At 47.7% G+C, this 22,448-nt stretch overlaps 1 protein-coding gene across 1 annotated transcript; it reads left to right on the top strand.

The window, feature by feature from the left end:
- The first annotated feature begins 17,969 nt into the window (after positions 1 to 17,969).
- Positions 17,970 to 21,704, top strand: LOC137367131 (mucin-19-like). Its single transcript, XM_068028569.1, has 2 exons — positions 17,970 to 18,017; positions 18,564 to 21,704. The coding sequence occupies exons 1-2, from the start codon at positions 17,970 to 17,972 to the stop codon at positions 21,702 to 21,704; spliced, it is 3,189 nt and encodes a 1,062-aa protein (XP_067884670.1).
- Positions 21,705 to 22,448: the final 744 nt, after the last annotated feature.

Genomic DNA, 22,448 nt, shown 5'->3' with positions numbered 1-22,448 from the left:
CTTGACAGGGTGGATGTGGAAAGGATGTTTCCTATTGTGGGAGGATCTTGAACTGTTTAAAAATAAGAGGTCGACCATTTAAGACAGAGATTAGGAGAATTTTTTTTCTCTCAGAGGGTCGTGAGTCTTTGGAACTCTCTTCTTCAAAAGGCAGTGGAAGCAGAATCTTTGACTATTTTTAAAGCAGAATTGATAGATTCTGATAAGCAAGGGGGTGAACGGTTATTGGGGGTAGTTGGAAATGTGGATTTGAGGTTACAATCAGATCAGCCATGATCCTGTTGAATGTCGGAGCAGGCTCGAAGGGCCGCGTGGCCTATTCCTGCTCCTAATTTGTATGTTCGTAATTCAGTGTTACGAACATACGAACATGCGAATTAAGAGCAGAAGTAGGCCATTCGGCCCCTCGAGACTTCTCCGCCATTCAATAAGATCATGGTTGGTCTGTTTGTGTCTCGAATTCCACACTCCCATCTACCTCCATAACCTTTGATTCCCTTGCCTAACAAGAATCTATCTACCTCCGCCTTAAAAATATTCAATGACCCCGCCTCCACTACCTTCTGAGGCAGAGAGTTCCAAAGTCACACAATCCTCTGAGAGAAAAAAATTCTCCTCATCTCTGTCTTAAATGGGCAACTCCTAATTTTAAAACAGTGCCCCCTCGTTCTGGACTCACCCACAAGAGGAAACATCCTTTCCACATCCACCTTATCAAGACAGTTCAGGATCTTATATACTTAAATCAAGTCTCCCCTCACTCTACTAAACGCCAGTGAAAACAAGCCCAGTCTGTCGAACCTTTCCTCATAAGACAACCCACTCATTCCAGGTATCAATCTAGTAAACCTCCTCTGAACCGCCTCCAATGCATTCACATCCTTTCTTAAATAGGGAGACAAAAACCACACACAGTATTTCAGATGCGGTCTCACCAATGCCTGTATAACTGAAGCATAACATCCTTACTTTTATTTTCAATTCCTCTCGTAACAAAGGATAGCATTCCATTAGCCTTCTTTACGACTTACTGTACCTGCATACTAACTTTTTGTGACTCATGCACTAGAACACCTAGATCCCTCTGCACCTCGGAATTCTGCAGTCATTCTCCGTTTAAGTAATACTCTGTTTTTTTTATTCTTCCCGCCAAAGTGAACAACTTCACATTTTCCCACATTATACTACATCTGCCAGATTTTTGCCCACTCACTCAACCAGTCTATATCAGTCTGCAACCTCCTTATGTCCTCTTCACAACATACTTTCCCACCTATCTTTGTGTCATCTGCAAATTCAGCTACCAAGCCATCGCTCCCCTCATCTAAGTTATTGATATAAATTGTAAAAAGTTGTGGTCCTAGCAGAGACCCCTGGGGGACTCAATTCATCTCATCCTGCCAATCAGCCAGCCAATTTTCTATCCATGCTAATATGTTACCCACCATCCCCCCCCCCACACCATGAGCTCCTACTTTACGCAATAACCTTTTATGTGGCACCTTGTCAAATGCCTTCCTGACATCCAAGTACAGTACGTCAACGGGCTCCCCCTTATCCACAGCTCATGTTACTCCTTCAAAGAATTCCAATAAATTGGTTAAACATAATTTCTCTTTCACAAAACCATGTTGACTATTCCACATTATCTTGAGTTTTTTTTAAGAGCCCAGCTATAGCCTCCTTAATGATCAATTCTAACAGTTTCCCCACAACATATGCTTACTGGCCTATAGTTACCTGTTTTCTGCTTCCACCACCACCACCAGCACCCCCACCCCCCTCCCCGCATCTTGAATAGAAGGGTTGTATTTGCTACTTTCCAGTCTGATGGGACCTTTCCAGAATCTAGCGAATTTTGAAAAATTAACACCAACGCATCTACTATCTCATTAACCACTTCTTTTAAGACCCTAGGATGAAGTCTATCAGCACCCGGGGACTTGTCAGCCTTCAGCTCCATCAGTTGGCTCAGTACCACTTCCCTGGTGCTTGTAATTTCAACAAGTTCCTCCCACACCAGTCTTTGAGCTACATATTCATTTCACTAATCTTATGTGCCCTCTGCCAATTGGCACGTGGCTCAGGTAAATAATCCAGAGATTATTACCCTTGAGGTTCTGCTCTTCAATTTGGTGCCTAGCTCCTCATACTGTCTGAGCAGAACCACTTTCCTATTCCTAGCTATGTAGTTGGTATCTACACAGACCATGGCAACTGGATCCTCCCCCTCTCACTCCAAGTTCCTGTCCAGCCCTGAGCAGATGTCCCGAACCCTGAAACCGGGTAGGCAACACAGCCTTCTGGACTCACGCTATCAGCTGCACAGAACAGTATCAATCCCTATTGTTGCCCGTAGGTGTCCTTCCCACCTCTTGGGCTTTCTGGTGTCATTTCGTTCCATTTTCTCAACGGACCTAATTCCAGAATTTTCGAGGCTGGACTCCCTGACCACCCCCCCCACCCCCCCCCCCCCACCCCCCATCCCGAACTAGTAGTTGACTAAACTTTTGTACTTCTGCCTGCTCAATAAAATGGCTTTTCTCAAAATCAAATCTTCTTTCAACTGAAGCTGGTCTTACAGCACTTTGTCTATAACCCCGGCTACTATTCTGTCCCAGATCAGTTCCTCTTGCAGACTCCTGTAGTCACAATCCTCCGTTACTTTATACAGATCATTAATAAATGAATCACCGACTTTCTGAGCATGCCTGTTGAACTTAGCTCTCTCCACGATTACACTTTTCCTATCTGAAAATAACCTTCTAGAGCTTAAATCACCTCCCTGTATGGGGTTTCTTTTTTGATGATCCCCAGGGTAGTCATAATGGTGTCTGCACTGTTTTCCATGGAGTAAAGCAAAACATTGACCTGTTCTTTGTCTGATTGTGCTGTTAAACCTGACGTGGTATGATACCTGTTGAATCCTCGAATCCATCTCGGCCACCCTTCAGCCTGGTTGGGCCAAACCACTCGCTCGAAGCTTTCTGGTAATGGAATCAATTTTTCCATGTTTCTTTGAAGTCTTCGTCTCTTCTGCTTTTACCGTTGCCACCATGTACTATATTGTCAATGTGCTATTCGTATCAAATGAGTAAAGTAGACTCTGGGTCAAAGTAACAGGAGTTTATTTACAGTGGTCTTTTTATTAGGGTATCTACATGAACACTCTGAGCAGCTTGAGGTACAGACTTGTAACATCACATTCTGTGATGATGCTTAAGGTCTATATACATATTCCAGCCAGAAACAGCACAGTACATTATACTACAGGGGGTGTCCTATCATGGGGTGTGGGCAAAGCAGCTATAATGGATCTAACATGTAAGTAGAAAGACACATTTCTTGGATCCAGCAATCCTCTCCTCCCTTTAGCTGGTAGGTTTCCCAAGGCCCAGAAAACTTGACTAGAGTTCAATTTAAAATGGTGATTAAATATGAGGCCTGCAGTCTTATTATAGTATTTAAATTGACAACTCACCTCATCTGTTCAAACCGGAAGTGAGCAGGTTGGAGGGGGTATGAGATTGCGATTCAGATTTTTAACATCTTAACTTCCCACCCAATGGAAATCTGTCTGTTCTTGGGGTTATAAATCCTCCCCCCACCACAACGGCCCATAGAGACATGCAAGAGAGAGAAGAGTTAGAAGGGAAGACAACATTATAGCAGGATCTTGTAGCATATAGGTGGTGCATGTAAGAACAGTAACAGCCAGTTCTGGCATGAAGCTTGGCTGCTTCCAAGTTGACTTATGGAAATGGTGCAATGGAGTGGCATAGAGGACAACCCACCATCCCCATCCCTCTCAGCACCAAGCAAATCATGCAGCACCACATTAGCTTTAGCAACCATTATAAAGGGGGCTGGATTTTGGGACTTTCTGTCACTTTGCTCCAGACTCATATCTGCATCCCCTGTCACTTCAACCTTAGCAAAGGCTAATAATGGGTTGAGATGTTTATTAAGACTTCAAGAACTTGCTGAATCTTTCTCGCCTCCACCTATTTCTTTGCCCACTTTTATTGTTCCCATCCCTTTAAGTTGCATTTACATGCAATTTTTCTCTCCAAATCACTATGACCTTCTCTAAACCCATTATGTGTTTGCAGCACAAGCAACAGCTACCTAACATCTGAGAGTTACCGTGGAAACTCAGACTGTTGCCAGCATAGTTCTGGATCCTAGTGTGCAAATGGAATCTCTGGGAGTCACATCACTCCTGAAATCTGTTCTCCAACAGATCTGCTTGCTAAAGACCCCCTGCAGATATGACCTCCTACTGAGAGCTCATCTCCTCCTCCTCATTCGTCTACCAGCTTCTCCTGTTCTACGTGGTCTCTGCTTTTTTTCCCAGTCATGCTCAATTCTAAGAGGAAGCCTGACAAGGTCACCCATGTCTGGGAGTGAATGGTTTGTGCAGAAGCCTTGAAGTCAGCAAGAAGTCCTTCAGCACCTGCCACATCTTGTAGATGGTACACGCTGCTGCCACTGTGCGTCTCTGGTGAAGGGAGTGAATGTTTAAGGTGGTGGATGGGGTGCCAATCAAGCAGCTGCTTTGTCCTGGATGGTGTCAAGCTTCTTGAGTGTTGTTGGAGCTGCACCCATCCAGGCAAGTGTTGGGATTCCATCACACTCTTGACTTGTGCCATGTAGGTGTTGGGCAGGCATTTGGGAGTCAGGAGGTGAGCTACATGCCACAGAATTCCAAGCCTCTGACCTGCTCTTGTAGCCGCAGCATTTATGATGCTTTTCCAGTTCAGTTTCTGGTCAATGGAACCCTCAGGATGTTGATAGTGGGGGATTCAGCAATGGTAATGCCATTGAACATCAAGGGGAGAAGGCTGGATTCTCTCTTTGAGATGGTCATTGCCTGGCACTAGTGTGTCGTGAATGTTACTTGCCACTGATCAGCCCGAGCCTGGATGTTGTCCAGGACTTGCTGTATCTGGACATGGGCTACTTCAGTATCTGAAAAGTTGTGAATGGTGCTGAACATTGTGCAATCATCAGCGAACATCCCCACTTCTGTCCTTAAGATGGAGGGAATGTCATTGATGAAACAGCTGAAGATGGTTGGGCCTCAGACACTAACCTGAGGTTAGATGAAGGTGGGAAACACTTAATGTTCATAACATCAACCAAACCCTGAATTGATGCTATGTAACTATGCCTGAGTCTCCATTGTTCTGCATATGCTTCATAGTAACTATGCCAATTTTGCCTCTTACTCATGAATTAATATTAATGTTAGTTCCCTCTATGACCTTGTGGGCAAATGCACCACAAACAAAAAAGAACTAATGCAGCTGTTTTGGGGGGTGATTATTGTATGTGGTGTACAATATGCATGCAGTGGGAGGGTTATGTGCTCTGCCCATCTGATGAAGTCAGCAGAGGGTGGGGAGGGTTGTGGGGGCACAGTGCCATTTTCATGGCTGAGTTTAATTTAAATGGAGACAACAAGCTGCCAGTGCTGACCACATCCCAATAGACAGCTCGCTGTTTGGCAAAGTGAGAACTCTGGTGGGTGGCTGCTACTTAAAGGCAGCCTACATCTCCTTAAAGGGGAGGTGCACTTTTCAATGGTAGCTAGGAGTTAGAAGCTCACCATTCTCCATTACAATCTGAGTGGGCAATCTGACCATTGTGAATGTTTACAAGCTGCCAACAGAGACATGGCCAACCATTGTCCTACCATCCAGCCATCTACATCGACGATTTCAACACCACCACTACATGCTACAAAAAGTAGACCGAGTGGACGAACAACTAGTAGACCAGGCACTGACTTCTGACATCCATCTTGTCTATGATACCAAACCACCAGGCATCATTTTTTCTGCCCACTGGTGGAAGGAATACTCAATGAAACTCTGTTTCACGGCTGGTGGTAGCAAAGGACAGCCACTCACTTGCTCCCAGAAGATCCTTACGACCTTTCCTCATTTGGGCGGCACAGTGGTGCAGTGGTTAGCACTGCAGCCTCACAGCTCCAGCAACCCACGTTCGATTCTGAGTACTGCCTGTGCGGAGTTTGAAAGTTCTCCCTATTTCTACTGGGTGCTCCGGTTTCCTCCCACAGCCAAAGACTTGCAGGTTGATAGGTAAATTGGCCATTGTAAATTGCCCCTAGTGTAGGTAGGGAAATTGAGGGGATGTGGTAGGAATATGGGATTAATGTAGGATTAGTATAAATGGGTGGTTGATGGTTGGCACAGACTCGGTGGGCCGAAGGGCCTGTTTCAGTGCTGTATCTCTAAATAAAAATAAATTCACAACAATAACCCAGAATCATGCATTTAGGGATCAAGGTGCCAATAGTTGCCTTGATCCTGAAACCAAGATGGAACTTTCAAAAGGCGTCATGGCCTACCTTCACGAACATCATCACGAATCCAGAGATACAGCCGTCCCAAAACATCTACGACTATTTTGCTCAATTGCTGAAAGTGGGTTTTGCCAGAGGAATACTGTGCGGCTACAGGAAAGAATATATTTCATGCTGGTCCCTGCAGAGCGACAGATTGCTGGCAGAGTTTAATGTCACTCAAGACCCAGATGTAGAAACAGTACTCATGGATTTGCATGATGGCGAGAAGCCACTGAAAACCTAGATTTCCCAAGTTTGAGCAGGAAATCCTGGAACTTGCTTTGCCGAGCGGGTCATTGCACTCATACCAACATTGAGACAGGGTTCCAGAAGCAGCTGAAGGCTGGAGCTGCCTTTGCAGACTTGTGATCAACTGGCGCAAAGGCCTGCAATGGAATCTTTTAACAATCATTCAATGCCACAAACCTCTTAGGCTTATCAACACCCTAATGAGCAACCATAAGTTCCGTGTTTACCTTGGCGACAGGACCAGCCGAACATGGACTCTCAACAATGGTCTGCCAGAGGGGTCAGTGCTTGCACCAGCCTTTTTCAACATCTATGCAGCAAACATGTCTTGCATCAAATCCCACAAGTTCATCTACGTCGATGATAGAACATTGCTGATGCAGGCATCAACACTAGAGGAAGCAAATAGGATGCTCACAAGCGACCTGGACCTACTGGAATGCTACTTCCTGACCTGGCACCTCACCCCAATCCAGCGAAGGCAGTTGTGTCGGCCTTTCACCTGAACACTAACACCACCAGGAAGGAACTCAACATTTCCTTCTGCGGAAGGTACCTTACCCAGAACCCCCACCCAAAATAACTGGGTGTCAGCCTGGACAGGACTCTCACTAATTGGTCTGATCTAATCAACACCGGCCAAAAGATAAAAATACGAGTGAACCTGGTCTGAAAACTCGCTGGCTTGTCATGGGGGAAGCACAGCCAGAACAATTTGCTCATTGCACTTTTTACACTGACTAAACCTTATATGAAGATAAAATCGGAAAAGAAAAAGTAATTTAAAGTTAGCAGATCTGGGATTCTGGGATGGAGGTTTCACTCTCCGATATAATTAAAAATCTTTGCTAACTGTTCTTCTGGTTAAGTTAGACTCTTTATCATCAATCTGGGCCTCAATAAAATCTTTTTGACATTAAAATCACTAATTGTTTTCCCATTATTGAAGTTTTGCAACTTTGTTCACTTTATTGCAGCATTGTCAAGGCTCAGAACAATTGTATATTTTTATGTTTCTAAAACTGTTTCGCAAACGTAAACATTTCTTACTGAGTGCATTTTGGTCATATCTGATTCCTTCTAGATTCCATGCTGTGCCTTTAATATCTTCAACAAATGCTATCATGCTAATTTGCATTTGATGGCACTTCTTAAAGTACATAGCCATATGTAAATAACGATTTGAGACAGTAGATTTGAATATTGTTAAGAGTGTCTGATTTCCAGTAGTAAGTTAAGTTGTTGCGTTGCAAAATAGAGCATTCCCATTTGGGCAGTAAGTGAAAATAATTACAGGCACGTAGTAAGCAAACAGGAATGCCAAACACATTGGACTAATACACAGAAGCATTTCAGATTTTGTTTCTTCATTTCATTCTGATAATTTTTCTTTGAGCATTCAGACCTCGATATTCCTGTGGAGGTGGGAAGGGACTGAAGGAAGTGGAGGGCATGGGGGGGGGGTGGGGTGGAGGGCAGGCGGTAGGAGATGTTCTGGACGGGAAACGTGGAAGTATGTGTTTTCCGGATCTCTTGTAGTATTAACTCAAGGACATCTTATAAACCTTTTCTGTAGGTTTCCCATCATAGCCAAGGAGCAGAGATCAGGTAGGGAAAGACAGCTATGAGTGGGGGAGGGAGGGATTACGAGGAGCAGAACGTGGAGGTGGGGACTGATCACAGGGGGAGGATCGGTGAACGTGAAGCTGGAAGCTGATAAGTTTCTTGAGCCTTGAGGAAATGCTGCTGCTCCTCCTGGCCCACGGGCAGTGCTGTAAAGCCACTTATCTTATGGGTCCAGCCCTCCTCGCCTCCTTTTACCTGCTGGGTTCCTTTACCTGCTGGGTTCCCCAAGGCCGAAATGGGTTAAAAGTAAAAAGCTTGAAAAATGAGAGCACACAGCCTCCTTAAAATGTTTTACTGACCGACCCGCCTCCTTAGTGCAAATTGGTCATCAAGCCCAGTCCTGCCTCCGTTTGCACAGGAAGTGTGTGGGTTGGAGGCGGATTGGGGTCATTTTTGAAATTTTTCAAAGTTTTCTTCTCACTTACCCACTCTTGGAGATTAAAATTATCCCCTTAGTGTCAGAGGTTTTGACATATCAACCTTTAACTTACTGTGCTGTGAAATAAATGGTTCCTCAAAACAACTTTAGCCAATGTTCCCCCCAGTAGTGTGAGAGTGAAATCTCTGTAACCGCTGTAGCTGGGTGGATGTGTATTTTTACATTCCGGGCAGTCCCATTGGTTCCAGTAAATTCCCAAAGCTAGTATTTGTTTCTTTAAATATACTGAGGAGCCAATTCCATGGCATCAAACAGTGTCGCTAACTTGAAACATTAGCGACTCACGTGGCTCCCAATTAAAGTTAAAACGAATAAAATGTTACCAAGCTGTAGTTTTACAATGTTCATAGCTGACAAAAGTGCAACTGATTGTGATAGTTGAAAGTTCTATAACAGAAGGCCAGATTTCTTAAATGTCAGCACAAATAGTAAAAGCTATTGTTTTCTCTTCACTCAGGAAGAAATTTATGCCTCAATTCATTTGCTTCATACAGTTATATATATATAATATATATATATATATATTATATATATAAGCAGCCAACAAGAACTGCTGCAACATCTGCTGACCAAATGACAATTTAAGGTATTTCCAAGCTTTAACATCCAGACATAACACAAAACCAACTTGAAAAAATTAAATCTAAACACCAGATAAAGAAGAACTGATGGATTTTTCCCCCCCAGATGGCAAGATCTAGAATCCTCACATATGCCTAGAAGAACACAGCTTTTAATCATTTGCAGAACTAAGAGCTTGTTAGTGCATGATCAGAATGCGGGCCAGATCCAGATTATTTACCGCAATGCATAACAGAAACAGCAAGTTCCCTCGTTTCTTTCAATATACAATCAGTTGTACATGCCGTTCATAAAAGAGACAACATGGTTTTCTGTGGCTAATTTAATTCAACAATACAACATATAATCTCTTGAAATTGCCATGAACTTTTTCTTTTTCATCAAGTCATTTTTAAGAAATAATGCATTTTCAGCAATTTAAGCATTCCAATTACTTTAGAAACTTAAATCAAATAAGAAAGGAAAAATTGCAAATGTTGAAAATTGGAAATAAAAGGATTTTTTTTATTCATTCACGGGATGTAGACATTGGCGTTAAGGCCAGGATTTATTACCCATCCATCATTGCTCTCCAGAGGGAGGCGATGAGCCATTTTCTTGAATATAACTGAGTGGCTTGTCAGGCCATTTTAGAGGGCAGTTCAGAGTCAACTACATTGTTTTGGGTCTGGAGCAAAGAACAGACCAGGTAAGGATGGCAGATTTCCTTCCCTAAAGAATGTTTGTGAACCAGTTGGGTTTTTACAACAATCCAGTAGCTTCATGGTCACCTTTACTGATACTAGTATTTTTCCTTCCAGATCTATTTAATTAATTGAATTGAAATTACCCAGCTATTATGATGAAATTTGAAGTCATGTCTCTGGATAATTAGTCCAGGCATCTAGATTACTGGTCCAGTAACATAACTACTATCTACGATACTCCCATGTTGGAAAATTTTGGAAACATACAGGTCAGTTAGTAAATGTAAAGGAAGAGAATTTATAGACAATGTGTATGCTTTATCAAAATTGAATTTTAAATCATTACAGTTTGGGTATATAACACATCCATGTTTGAACACGGTACAGCTTTTCCATCAGCTGCTTAACTTTTTTTTTTCTCTATTCCTCTAAGTTTGTCTTCCCCTTTCTTGAAGATGTGACTCATGTTAGACTGGGTTGTGCAGGGATCAAACGCTCCCTGGTACCCCAGCCATGTGGCCATTGTTCCTATTGAGCCTGCAGGAATGTCAGAGCTTTGGTGAGTCCTCCTATCTTAAGTGCCTCTTCCTGCTGTATGCACTTTTACTGTACAGGCTGCTATGAAAGAAACATATGCAGTAAAGAGGAAAGTGAAGTGAGCTGTTCCAAGGTTACTCAGGCAAGAGCTACCTTGGGTGATTATGTGAACATGCAGTGATAAGGAAATTTAGGTTACCATAATACTTGGTCCCGAATACCTGGCGCATTTAATGGTTACTGCACAGTTTACAGTAAGAAGCAAAACAGAAAGTGGTAGAATAAAACATTTAAGATGTTATTAAATATTTATTCACTTATCTTAGCAATCTTTGTGTTTGTCAAAAACAGGTCTTCCTCCATTGCTAACACATTCAATCACCTGCATCTATGCTGCTCCAGTTGTACATTTTATTTCAGAATTGCCCTGTTCCCCCAAGTAAACCTACTGCAGCAAGTACTGCAGCACTTGATGACTGAATTGTGCTAGTTTTTACCCAGTCATTTTCGGCATTAACTGTAAAGTTCAGCTTTAAGGCCAGACCATTTTTTCCCACACATAACCCAAGGGTGTTGAGACCATTTCTAGTGCCCCTACTATTGCCTTAGTTGAGATCATTATGATTTATGATTGTGAGAAATTAAAATCTTGAAATGTGAGAAAGAAAACTATAACAACATAAGAAATAGGAGCAGGAGTAAGCCCTTCAGCCCTTTGAGCCTGCTCCACCATTCAGTGAGATGATCTTCTACTTCAACACCATTTTCCTGCACTAACCCGTATCCCTTGATATTTTTAATAGGTAGAAATCTAATGATCTCAGTCTTGAATATACTCGATGACTGAGCCTCCATTGCCCTCTGGGGCAGAGAATTCCAAAGATTCCTCTTCATCTCAGTCCTAAATGGCCCGCCCCTTATTCTGAGACTGTGTCCCCTATGAGGAGTTGCGACAAATCAAGGCAATTAATAATAGGGCTGTCGTCAAATAAATAAAAGAAATAAGTTTTAAGAATTGCATTACGTATTATAGATGGCAAGACTTAAATGGCATTTTGCTATGAAATAAGGATAGTGAATTGAATTACGCGAGAAACAAGGACAAAGAAACAAGAGGGAACCAAAATATGGAACAATTCTCTATGATACAAAAATATTACATGCGTCATGGAATCTCAGGAGAAGTGAGAACACTGCAGTTAACTAATCTGAGAAGTGAGAATGATGAATCCTGGAACTAAGAATATAATGAACTCAAAATAATTAGCTGTGTGATAAAGGAAGTGCTGCCATCACTCACGTTATTTCATGAAACAAACTTCAATAAAACTAGAACATCCTAAGTGTACTGGTGAATTGTTATGAAAAAAAAGCATTCCTGCAAGGGACTGTGAGGAACTAAAGTGCCATGATGAATTTTGATGGCTCTTAACAATAAAGTACAATGCTCAGTGAATCCTGGCAAAACACTGAGAAACAAGTGCATTTCACTGAATCACAGAACAAAATAAGAGCATCATGATAAATTACAGCAGGAACATACAGTACTGTGGCAAACCCCTGCACAGTGTGAAGATGTGACAAATTCCTGTGTATAACAAGAGGGTTGCCATGAACCCTTGCAACAGTGAAAACAGAGAGTTATGTGTTATACTCCAGAAAGCCAATTGGTGAAAGATATAACTGGAGCCAACCTTTACACACTTACAGATTACAAGCAAGTACCTCCTTACCAACAACCACAGTTGCAGTCTGTGTGTATTTATACCTGTTTTGATCCAACCAGAAGGTTGCCAATAAAGAGGAACTAAGTGTCCCTTCTGAAGGATGCACCACTAATATGCTGTAACAAGAAAACCCATAAACTTTAAAGGAAACTTAGCTAATCAGATTAAAGTGACATTCCCAGTGGTGATGACGCATTCCAGTCCCCCTGGTGCCCAACAGTTGTGGAAGGTCTGAAGCATATCAGCGGACACCGTGTACCCCCTCTCCGGGGACAGCCGGACATGGATGTAGCCGTGGAAGAGAGGCAGGCAGTCGGGTTGAATGACCCCCCTCGACTGCCCGTTGCCTGGACCTGTTGATGGCCACCATGGCCAGGCCCAGGAGCAGTCCCACTGAGGAGGTCCTCTGATCTGCCCGCTCCCCTCTGCACCAGGTGGCCAAATATCAGGAGTATGGGACTGAAGTGCAGCCGGAAATTGAGGAGCAGCCCCCTCAAATAATGGAAGATGTGAAACACGGACTCCTCTAGGCTGCAGAAATTACAGGCAGCCTCTTAACAGTTTTTTGCATGGGACCGCTGCGTGCAACACCGTCCACGCCAAATCCCTGATAGGCAAAGGGAGGGCTCCTGGATAGAGAGCCTTCCACCAGGACCCCTGCCTTCTCTAGACAGAACACCATGGCATACCCAGAACCTGACAAGGGCAAGGGAGGGTGTGCAAGAGCAGTCTGTATAGGAAACCCCTCCGCTCAGCGTACAATAGCAAGGAGGGGATTTCCGAGAGACAGCTCAGGTTGTGGGGCTGAAGCTCTCAAGGGAGGTTTCAGGACCTGGAACCAATGAGAAATCCCAATCGAAAGGGGGTCAGTTCGAACAGGAGTGCTTCACTTGCCTGAGCCATCTCGAGTGCAGGTCGGGATAAGCACAACTTTAAGAAACTGAAAGGCTTCGGCCATGAACTGGATGCTACCCAAGGACACACATCATGCCAGCTCTTCTGGCTACATCTAGCCCACTCCTCCATCATCCAGTACGTCCCTGACTCTCTTCACATTGGCAGCCAGAGCCCTTTCCTCTGCCAGCCACATGAACTGGTATTGATGGGGATGCAGATTCCCAAGCAGAGGCAACTGGAGGATAACCTCCACTCCTGCCAGGGAGAGCTCTGGCGAGAGGCGACCATGTTCCAGACCCTGCTCAGTTCCTCGTAAAGGACAGGCAGCTCCCACAAGGAGGCATGGAGAACTCCAGGTTTATAAACATGTGCCGCATGTTGTAATTGAGGCCTTGCAGCTGGCAGAAGAAATACTTCTCCAGCACACACCATCTGGGAGGAGGCTGGACGTATCGGTATCTCTACAGGGTCCGAAGGTAGAATGTTGCTAGGTGAGTGCAAAAGCATAGCAGTGCCTGACTACCCTCCCTAAGCAGGAGACTCAGCACCACAGTAGAGGCCCAGTGCACCCTTTTTGTCCTAGAAAAGGTCGACTAGTTTCTTCTGTATCTTGGTGACAAACTCAGGGGGAGGGATCAAAGTGACCAACCGGTACCACAGAATAGCAGTTACCGGTTGGTTTATGATCAGCTCTTGACTCCTATAGGACAACACTTGGAGCAGTCCTGTCCAGCACCCTAGATGAGTGGTGACTTTGGCCTCCAGCTTTTTCCAGTTCTCCAGGCAGGCGTCTTTGGCATGATTAAGGTAGATTCCCAGATAGAGGAGGTGGGAGGTGCTCCAGCCAAAGGACCTGAACTCCTCCAGCAGGAAGTCCAGCCACCACTGACCCTCCAGGAGTCCAGAACATTTCTCCCAGTTGATCCTGTCGTAGGACACTTTGGAGTTGATCTGTTGACACTCGCACATCCTCCACAGGTCAACAGGGTCCATGACCATGAGGAGCACATCATTAGCATGAGCTAAGAGAATAACCTTCATGCCTGGCCCACACAGAGGCAGTCCCGTCAACCTTCTCCACGAGGTACAGGAAAGGCTCCACACAAGATGGCATATAACTGGCTGCACATGAGGCATCCCTGATGCATTCCAATTCCGAAGTGAAGGGGCACCTTCAGACACTCTACTGTGGCATCCAGAAGTGGAATCCGGGCCATGAAATGTGTCCCAAACCTGAATGCCTGCAAATCCTGAATGAGTATTTGTGATCCACCCTGTCGAAACCTTTTCCTGATCCAGGGAAAAGAAGGTGACCAACAGACCAGCCCTCTGTGGACGAGGTTCAGACCAAATGGATGTTCCCTGAGTCCATGCAGGACTGTCAGGGTGGATCATGTGGGCCAGCATGGTGTCAAGGTGAGCAGAAATGGCCCTGACAATGATCTTGTAATCTGTGCTAAGGAGGGAGATTGGATCCAGTTTTTAAACAGGCGGAGATCACCATTCTTGGGTCGCAGGACAATGATGGTCCTGCACCAAGATAGTGGCATCTCCTCAATTGCCAGACTCTCCTCCAGGACCTGCGCATAGACGCCCCCCAGGATGCCTCAGAATGCCTAGTGGAATGCCACAGTCATCTCATCCAGCCCGGTGGAATTGCCTATCGAGAGCTGGTCAAGCGCACTGGTCAGCTCTGCCAGGCTAATCTGAGCATTGAGCTGCTTGGTGCCCTCAGCGCAAACCTTCAGCAGATCCTTTGATAAAACTCTGCAAGCATCCTCGCTGGACGGATTTTGAGAGCATTGTAGTAAGTTCAAGCCTGGACACTGATGCCTTTAGATCGGAGACCAGGGGTCTGTCTTCGGCCAGCAGCCTTAAGAGTTGCTTACGGACCCCCTACCTTTTTTCCAGCGAGTAGAAGAAAGGGCAGCCATAGTCCAGGTCCCAGAGGAACTGGATCCGTGAACTCGCAAATGCACTTTGGAACCCGACAAGCTTCAGGTCCTTCAGTGTGCCCTTCCTCTCTTTGTACACCTTCCGTAGGGCCGGGTCTTTGCTGGTCTGACCGAGCCGGAGGTGGGGTACCGGTGGGGATGGAGTGCGGGTTTCAACTGTCCCCTCGAGGCAAGCGACCACTCTGGTACCCCACACCACCAGGCGGTAGTCCGAGCAAGGCACCGGCCACGCACAAGCCAGCGGAGCACAGGAGACATACGCCCGAGAAATGTAAATGCGCTCAATTCTGGACCCTCCTCCAGACCTCTTGAGAGCGTAAGTGCTGAAATCAGGTTGGAGATTTCGCCAGACTTCATAGGACCCGACCAGGCCCCCAAACTTTCCCATTGCCACCTAGATGTGTGGGGTACCAGAGCAATCCCTTTCCTCGAAGGTACAGTTGAAACCCTCACACCACCTTCCACCGGCAACCCACGTCCAGTACCCCCTGCCACCTCCGAGGATGATGCACTTGCTGGCGTCAATGGAGCCAAGATGAGTGGACACTTCTTCAAAGAAATGCACTTGCTGTGTGCCGGCCTGGGATGTGTACACATTCACTAGGTGAAGCGGCACGTCCCCCAGCCAGAAGGTGAGATGAAACAAGCGGCCTGGCAGAGGCTTCCTGTGCCCCAAGATCTCAGGCTGAATGTGTGGGGCCTGCAAGGTAGCCACCCTGCCTGAATTGGAGGCAAGCTAATTCATGTAGATACCTCCTTGCCATGTGGCTTTGTCTCATGGAACAGTGTGGATTTCCTGCAAGAAGCACACGGTATACGCCCCTTTTTTAAGGAGCAAGAAGTTGAGAAATCTAGGGTATACCTCTCTCTGCTGTTGATGTTGAGGCTAGCTATGGTTGTCTTCATGGAAAAAATCTAGTGCAACCATCGCCTGCACAGGACTGTGGAGAGGGAGCGGAGTTACTCGTGATCCTCCATTCCCTCAACAGCCCAGTGAGGAACGCCTTGAGCTGGCATAGATCCAGTTAGCTCACAACCTTGCTCATACTTACGGTCTTTGCAGCAGAGTGCATGGATCTGACAAGCAGTGCCAGCTCCGATCATTTGTCGAGGGCCAGCTGGACTTTGTCACAGTGACCCAAGCTATCGGCCAGGAATTCCTGGAGTTCCACAAGGTGGGGTGAGAGGAGACTTGGTAGGGGCACAAGGGTGTCAGCTTCTTATCAGCACTTGTACTGCAGAAGTAGCCATGCCTCTAGCCAAGCTGTTCCGGTACAGCTACGACACTGGCATCTATCCGACAATATGGAAAATTGCTTAGGTATGCCCTGTACACAAAAAGCAGGACAAATCTATTCCGGCCAAGTACTGGCCCATCAGTCTACTCGCGATCATCAGCAAAGTGATGGAATGTGTGATCGACAGTGCTATCCAGGGCCACTTAAACAGCAACAAGCTGCTCACTGATGCTTAGTTTGGGTTCCGCTCGGACCACACATTTCCTGACCTCATTGCAGCCTCGTTCCAAACATGGAAAAAAGAGCTGAACTGAAGAAGTGAGGTGAGAGTGACTGCCCTTGATATCAAGGCAGCATTTGACCAAGTGTGGCATCAAGGAGCCCTAGCAAAACTGGAGTCAATAGGAATCAGGGGGAAAAGTCTCCACTGGTTGGAGTCATACCTAATGCAAAGGAAGTGGTTGTGGTTGTTGGAGGCCAATCATCTCAGCCCCAGGACATTGCTGCAGGATTTCCTCAGGATAGAGTCCGAGGCTCAACCATCTTCAGCTGCTTGATCAATGACCTTCCTTCCATCATAAGATCAGAAGTGGGGGTTGCCATTCACAACTTCTCAGATAGTGAAGCAGCCCATGTCCATATGCAGCAAGACCTGGACAATATTCAGGCTTGGGCTGATAAATGGCAAGTAACATTTGCGCCACACAAGTGCTAGGCAATGACGATCTCCAACAAGAGAGAATCTAACCATCTCCCTTTGACATTCAATGGCATTACCATCGCTGAATCCCCCACTATCAGCAGCCTGGGGGTGACCATTGACCAAAAACTGAACTGGAACAGCCCATAGATACTGTGGCTACAAGATCAGGTCAGAGGCTGGGAATTCGGAGGCGAGTAACTCACCTCCTAACTCCCCAAGCCTGTCCACAGGGCACAAGTTAGGAGTGTGATGGAATACTCTTCACTTGCCTGGATGAGTGCAGCTCCAACAACACTCTGGAAGCTCGACATCATTCAGGACAAAGCAACCCGCTTGATCAGCACCTGATCCACCACCTTCAACATTCACTCCCTCCACCACCGATACATCGTGGCAGCAGTGTGTACCATTTACAAGATCCGCTGTAGCAACTCGCCGTAGTTCCGTCGACAGCACTTTCCAATCTTGCAACCTCTTCCGTCTAGAATGACAAGGGCCACAGATGCATGGGAACACCAACAACTGCAAGTTCCCCTCCAAGTCACACATCATCCTGACTTGGAACTATATCGCCGTTCCTTCACTGTCACTGGGTCAAAATCCTGGAACCCCCTCCCTAACAGTACTGTGGGAGTGCCAGCACCAGATGGACTGCAGTGGTTCATGAAGACAGCTCACCTGTCTCGAGGACAATTAGGGATGGGCAATAAATGCTGGCCATGCCAGTGATGCTCACATCCCATGAAAGAATTTTTAAAAACTCCAAATTATCACTGGTACTCTTCAGAGCCACCAGCCTCCTCCAGGTTGTCACCATTAGCGACTGACCCGCCCACGACACTGAGTGCAGTGGGCGGGTCAGGCACAGTAGTCGGCCCTACCTCTGACACCATCCCATGCCCAGCATCGAAGGTAGAGGGGTCCTCCCTGGGATCCTATGGGGGGTTTGGGCAGAGGATGACAACAGTTCAGAGACTCGCTCTGCCTCAGGCACCAGGCCTTATGGTAAAACTGGGGCAATGCTCCATCCCCAGCATCAGCACCCCAGTGCCAAAGGCAGAGACGGAGAAAGGGGGCTTCTCCTCCTGCGCGACTGCTCAATGACCCAACCTGCAGGCTCTCTTTTTCTTAAATACTCCACCAGTTTTAGCAGGATCCTGGAGGATATAAGCATGTGGTTGGGTGGGTTCAGCCTCATTGAACCCACCCGCCACAGCCTCCAGGGTGCCCGACCTGGCAACGAGTGACTGGCTCACACGTGGGTGGCTCCTCCACCTCTCCCCCGGGCAAGGATCTCCTCACATCTCCAGGAGGTACAAGTTGGACAGAAGGATGTCTCATCCTCCTGAAGGATGGACAACCTCTGCTGACAGTGTGTGGTGATGGAACGTAGGGGGTTCAGGATCCCCAAGGGGCACCAACTCCTTTTCCAAGGAGGGACATCCCTTCTCCGGGCTTTACCCCACTTCCGAGGAATGGCGCATCCTGCTTCTGTTTCAGGAGGGATGGAGCCCTCCATGTCTGTTAAAGCCTTGGGCTGTGCACCCTCAGTGCGGGATCACTGGTCAGTATGGGGGCACATGCGAGATCACTGGTCAGTATGGGGGCACATGCGGGATCACTGGTCAGTATGGGGGCACATGCGGGATCACTGGTCAGTATGGGGACACATGCGGGATCACTGGTCAGTATGGGGACACATGCGGGATCAATCATCAGTATGGGGACACATGCGGGATCACTGGTCAGTATGGGGACACATGCGGGATCAGTCGTCAGTATGGGGACACATGCGGGATCACTGGTCAGTATGGGGACACATGCGGGATCACTGGTCAGTATGGGGACACATGCGGGATCAGTCGTCAGTATGGGGACACATGCGGGATCACTGGTCAGTATGGGGGCACATGCGAGATCACTGGTCAGTATGCGGGCACATGCGGGATCACTGGTCAGTATGGGGACACATGCGGGATCACTTGTCAGTATGGGGGCACATGCGGGATCACTGGTCAGTATGCGGGCACAGGCGGGATCACTGGTCAGTATGGGGACACATGCGGGATCACTTGTCAGTATGGGGGCACATGCGGGATCACTGGTCAGTATGGGGACACATGCGGGATCACTTGTCAGTATGGGGGCACATGCGGGATCACTGGTCAGTATGCGGGCACATGCGGGATCACTTGTCAGTATGGGGGCACATGCGGGATCACTGGTCAGTATGCGGGCACATGCGGGATCACTGGTCAGTATGGGGGCACATGCGGGATCACTGGTCAGTATGGGGACACATGCGGGATCAATCATCAGTATGGGGGCACATGCGGGATCACTGGTCAGTATGCGGGCACATGCGGGATCACTGGTCAGTATGGGGACACATGCGGGATCACTTGTCAGTATGGGGGCACATGCGGGATCACTGGTCAGTATGGGGACACATGCGGGATCACTGGTCAGTATGGGGAGACATGCGGGATCACTTGTCAGTATGGGGGCACATGCGGGATCACTGGTCAGTATGGGGACACATGCTGGATCACTGGTCAGTATGGGGGCACATGCGGGATCACTGGTCAGTATGGGGGCACATGCGGGATCACTGGTCAGTATGGGGACACATGCGGGATCAATCGTCAGTATGGGGGCACATGCGGGATCACTGGTCAGTATGGGGACACATGCGGGATCACTGGTCAGTATGGGGACACATGCGGGATCAATCGTCAGTATGGGGACACATGCGGGATCACTGGTCAGTATGGGGACACATGCGGGATCAATCATCAGTATGGGGAGACATGCGGGATCACTTGTCAGTATGGGGGCACATGCGGGATCACTGGTCAGTATGGGGGCACATGCGGGATCACTGGTCAGTATGGGGGCACATGCGGGATCACTGGTCAGTATGGGGACACATGCGGGATCACTGGTCAGTATGCGGGCACATGCTGGATCACTGGTCAGTATGGGGGCACATGCGGGATCACTGGTCAGTATGGGGGCACATGCGGGATCACTGGTCAGTATGGGGACACATGCGGGATCACTGGTCAGTATGGGGGCACATGCGGGATCACTGGTCAGTATGGGGACACATGCGGGATCACTGGTCAGTATGCGGGCACATGCTGGATCACTGGTCAGTATGGGGGCACATGCGGGATCACTGGTCAGTATGGGGGCACATGCGGGATCACTGGTCAGTATGGGGACACATGCGGGATCACTGGTCAGTATGGGGGCACATGCGGGATCACTGGTCAGTATGGGGACACATGCGGGATCAATCGTCAGTATGGGGGCACATGCGGGATCACTGGTCAGTATGGGGACACATGCGGGATCAATCATCAGTATGGGGACACATGCGGGATCACTGGTCAGTATGGGGGCACATGCGGGATCACTGGTCAGTATGCGGGCACATGCGGGATCAGTCGTCAGTATGGGGACACATGCGGGATCACTGGTCAGTATGGGGACACATGCGGGATCAATCATCAGTTTGGGGATACATGCGGGATCACTGGTCAGTATGGGGACACATGCGGGATCACTGGTCAGTATGGGGACACATGCGGGATCAATCATCAGTATGGGGACACATGCGGGATCAATCATCAGTATGGGGACACATGCGGGATCACTGGTCAGTATGGGGACACATGCGGGATCAATCATCAGTATGGGGACACATGCGGGATCACTGGTCAGTATGGGGACACATGCGGGATCAATCATCAGTATGGGGACACATGCGGGATCACTGGTCAGTATGGGGACACATGCGGGATCAATCATCAGTATGGGGACACATGCGGGATCACTGGTCAGTATGCGGGCACATGCGGGATCACTGGTCACTATGGGGACACATGCGGGATCACTGGTCAGTATGGGGACACATGCGGGATCAGTCGTCAGTATGGGGACACATGCGGGATCACTGGTCAGTATGGGGACACATGCGGGATCAGTCGTCAGTATGGGGACACATGCGGGATCACTGGTCAGTATGGGGACACATGCGGGATCACTGGTCAGTATGGGGACACATGCGGGATCAATCATCAGTATGGGGACACATGCGGGATCACTGGTCAGTATGGGGGCACATGCGGGATCAATCATCAGTATGGGGACACATGCGGGATCACTGGTCAGTATGGGGACACATGCGGGATCAGTCGTCAGTATGGGGACACATGCGGGATCAGTCGTCAGTATGGGGACACATGCGGGATCAGTCGTCAGTATGGGGACACATGCGGGATCACTGGTCAGTATGGGGACACATGCAGGATCACTGGTCAGTGTGGGGACCCATGTGGGATCACTTGTCAGTATGGGGGCACATGCGGGATCACTGGTCAGTATGGGGACACATGCGGGATCAGTCGTCAGTATGGGGACACATGCGGGATCACTGATCAGTATGGGGACACATGCGGGATCACTGGTCAGTATGGGGACACATGCGGGATCAATCATCCACATGGGGACACGTGGGCTTCTGCTATCTGGGGACTCCACTTGATGTGCTTGGTTCTCCTCCATGCCTTCCTTCTGCGTGGCCGGTTCTCCCACTTCACCAGTGGCTGTGGTGTCGTTGGCCGCTGCACTAACTGCGCACCCGAGGATTCAGATGAGGGAATGGGAGTAGGGGGACCCGTGTAGGTACCAACCTCCACTGCCTGCATTGATTTGGCAGCGCGAGAGGTGGGACAATTTTCTCGTATGTTCCCCACCTCCTTACAGGGATGTTGGTGCACACCACCCAACATCCAGAAGAGGCGGTAGGTGGCCCCCCAGTGCTGGATGGAAAACGTACCTTCTGTGTGCTTCTCCCGAGCCATCTCCACAAAGACTTGCTGCTGGAAGGAGAAGATATGCCGGAGGCTGAAGCTGAGTGGGATCAGTGCTATCCCCAACTTCATCTACCGCAGTTGACAAAGGTGGGGGTGGAGGAGCTCAGTCAGTATAAAGGGTGGGACTTTTGAGATGAAGATCTACTGCATGGTGGCCTCAACAGGGTCCACTGGCAGGAAGGTCCCCATTCTGAGGTCACAGGTGCACGGCCCGTTCAGTCTTCAGAAAGAACACAGTCTTCCCCTACATTTTCAAGGTGGCGACAATAGCTGAAGGGTCAACAATCCCAGCAATGGCTTTAACGCACACCTCGATTGTCATGTTGGGCTGAGTGTAGCTCTTCACCCCTTGTTTTTTGGTCATTAGAGTGAGTGGTGACTGGACTGCAAGAGCAGCACACAGTAAAATAAAGCAAATTAAACAGGAGAGACTTCCAGGAATTTCAAGCACATGCTGTTGAGGAACTATAGGAAGATGAAGTCAAAGGCCATACCCAAGCTCAGAGCAAGTGCTGTCTCATTACACAAAAGCAAAATACTGTAGAAATACTGG

Source organism: Heterodontus francisci, chromosome 3 (genome assembly GCF_036365525.1).
Source record: "Heterodontus francisci isolate sHetFra1 chromosome 3, sHetFra1.hap1, whole genome shotgun sequence".
Classification (NCBI taxonomy): domain Eukaryota; kingdom Metazoa; phylum Chordata; class Chondrichthyes; order Heterodontiformes; family Heterodontidae; genus Heterodontus; species Heterodontus francisci.
This window is presented reverse-complemented; position numbering and strand designations above follow the sequence as displayed.